Source organism: Crocuta crocuta, unplaced genomic scaffold (assembly GCF_008692635.1).
Source record: "Crocuta crocuta isolate KB4526 unplaced genomic scaffold, BGI_CrCroc_1.0 scaffold166, whole genome shotgun sequence".
Classification (NCBI taxonomy): domain Eukaryota; kingdom Metazoa; phylum Chordata; class Mammalia; order Carnivora; family Hyaenidae; genus Crocuta; species Crocuta crocuta.
In genome coordinates, this window is record NW_027531018.1 from 2416905 (window position 1) to 2417541 (window position 637).

The window sequence follows — 637 nt, forward strand, 5'->3', positions numbered from 1 at the left end:
GGAGGAAAGTTTTACCTTCCTCGGTGGCCGGCAGGAGGTGGTCGCTGCTCGCGAGGGGGATGCAGAGGTCGTTGTCCTGGGGGAAACGGTCGCACTCCAGCATGTCTGGCCAGGGGAAGCCGAAGGCGGACATGACTGGAGCGCAGCGGTCCTTCACCTGCACGCAGAGAGAGTGGCACGGTTGGATGGTTTCGTCCAGGTCGTCGAGGCAGACCGGGGCGAAGAGCGAGCACAGGAACTTCTTGGTGTCTGGGTGGCACTGCTTCATGACCAGCGGGATCCAGGCGCCCGCCTGCTCCAGCACCTCTTTCATGGTCTCGTGGCCCAGCAGGTTGGGCAGCCGCATGTTCTGGTACTCTATGCCGTGGCACAGCTGCAGGTTGGCGGGGATGGGCTTGCAGTTGCTGCGCTTGTAGGAGAAGTCGGGCTGGCCGAAGAAGAGCCCGCGCGCGGAGCCCAGGCAGCAGTGCGAGGCGAGGACGAGCAGCAGCAGCGAGCCGGGGCCCTGCGGCATCGTGGGCGCGCGACCCCCGGGGGGCGGAGAGCGGAGCCGGGGAAGCGGGAGGCTGCCGGGGAGACGTTCGTCCCGGCTTGCTCGCCCTGCTCGGGGAGGTTCGGGGGGCCTGGAAACGCCGGC

At 67.8% G+C, this 637-nt stretch overlaps 1 protein-coding gene across 1 annotated transcript in view; it reads right to left on the reverse strand.

Annotated features, from left to right (window-relative positions):
* SFRP2 (secreted frizzled related protein 2) overlaps positions 1-621 on the reverse strand; it is an 8169-nt gene extending 7548 nt beyond the window's left edge. Inside the window, exon 1 of the mRNA XM_077770933.1 lies at positions 16-621. Coding sequence (XP_077627059.1) covers positions 16-514 — 499 coding nt within the window. The 5' untranslated portion in view covers positions 515-621. The remainder of the gene's footprint in view (positions 1-15) is intronic.
* Between the last annotated feature and the right edge of the window lie 16 nt (positions 622-637).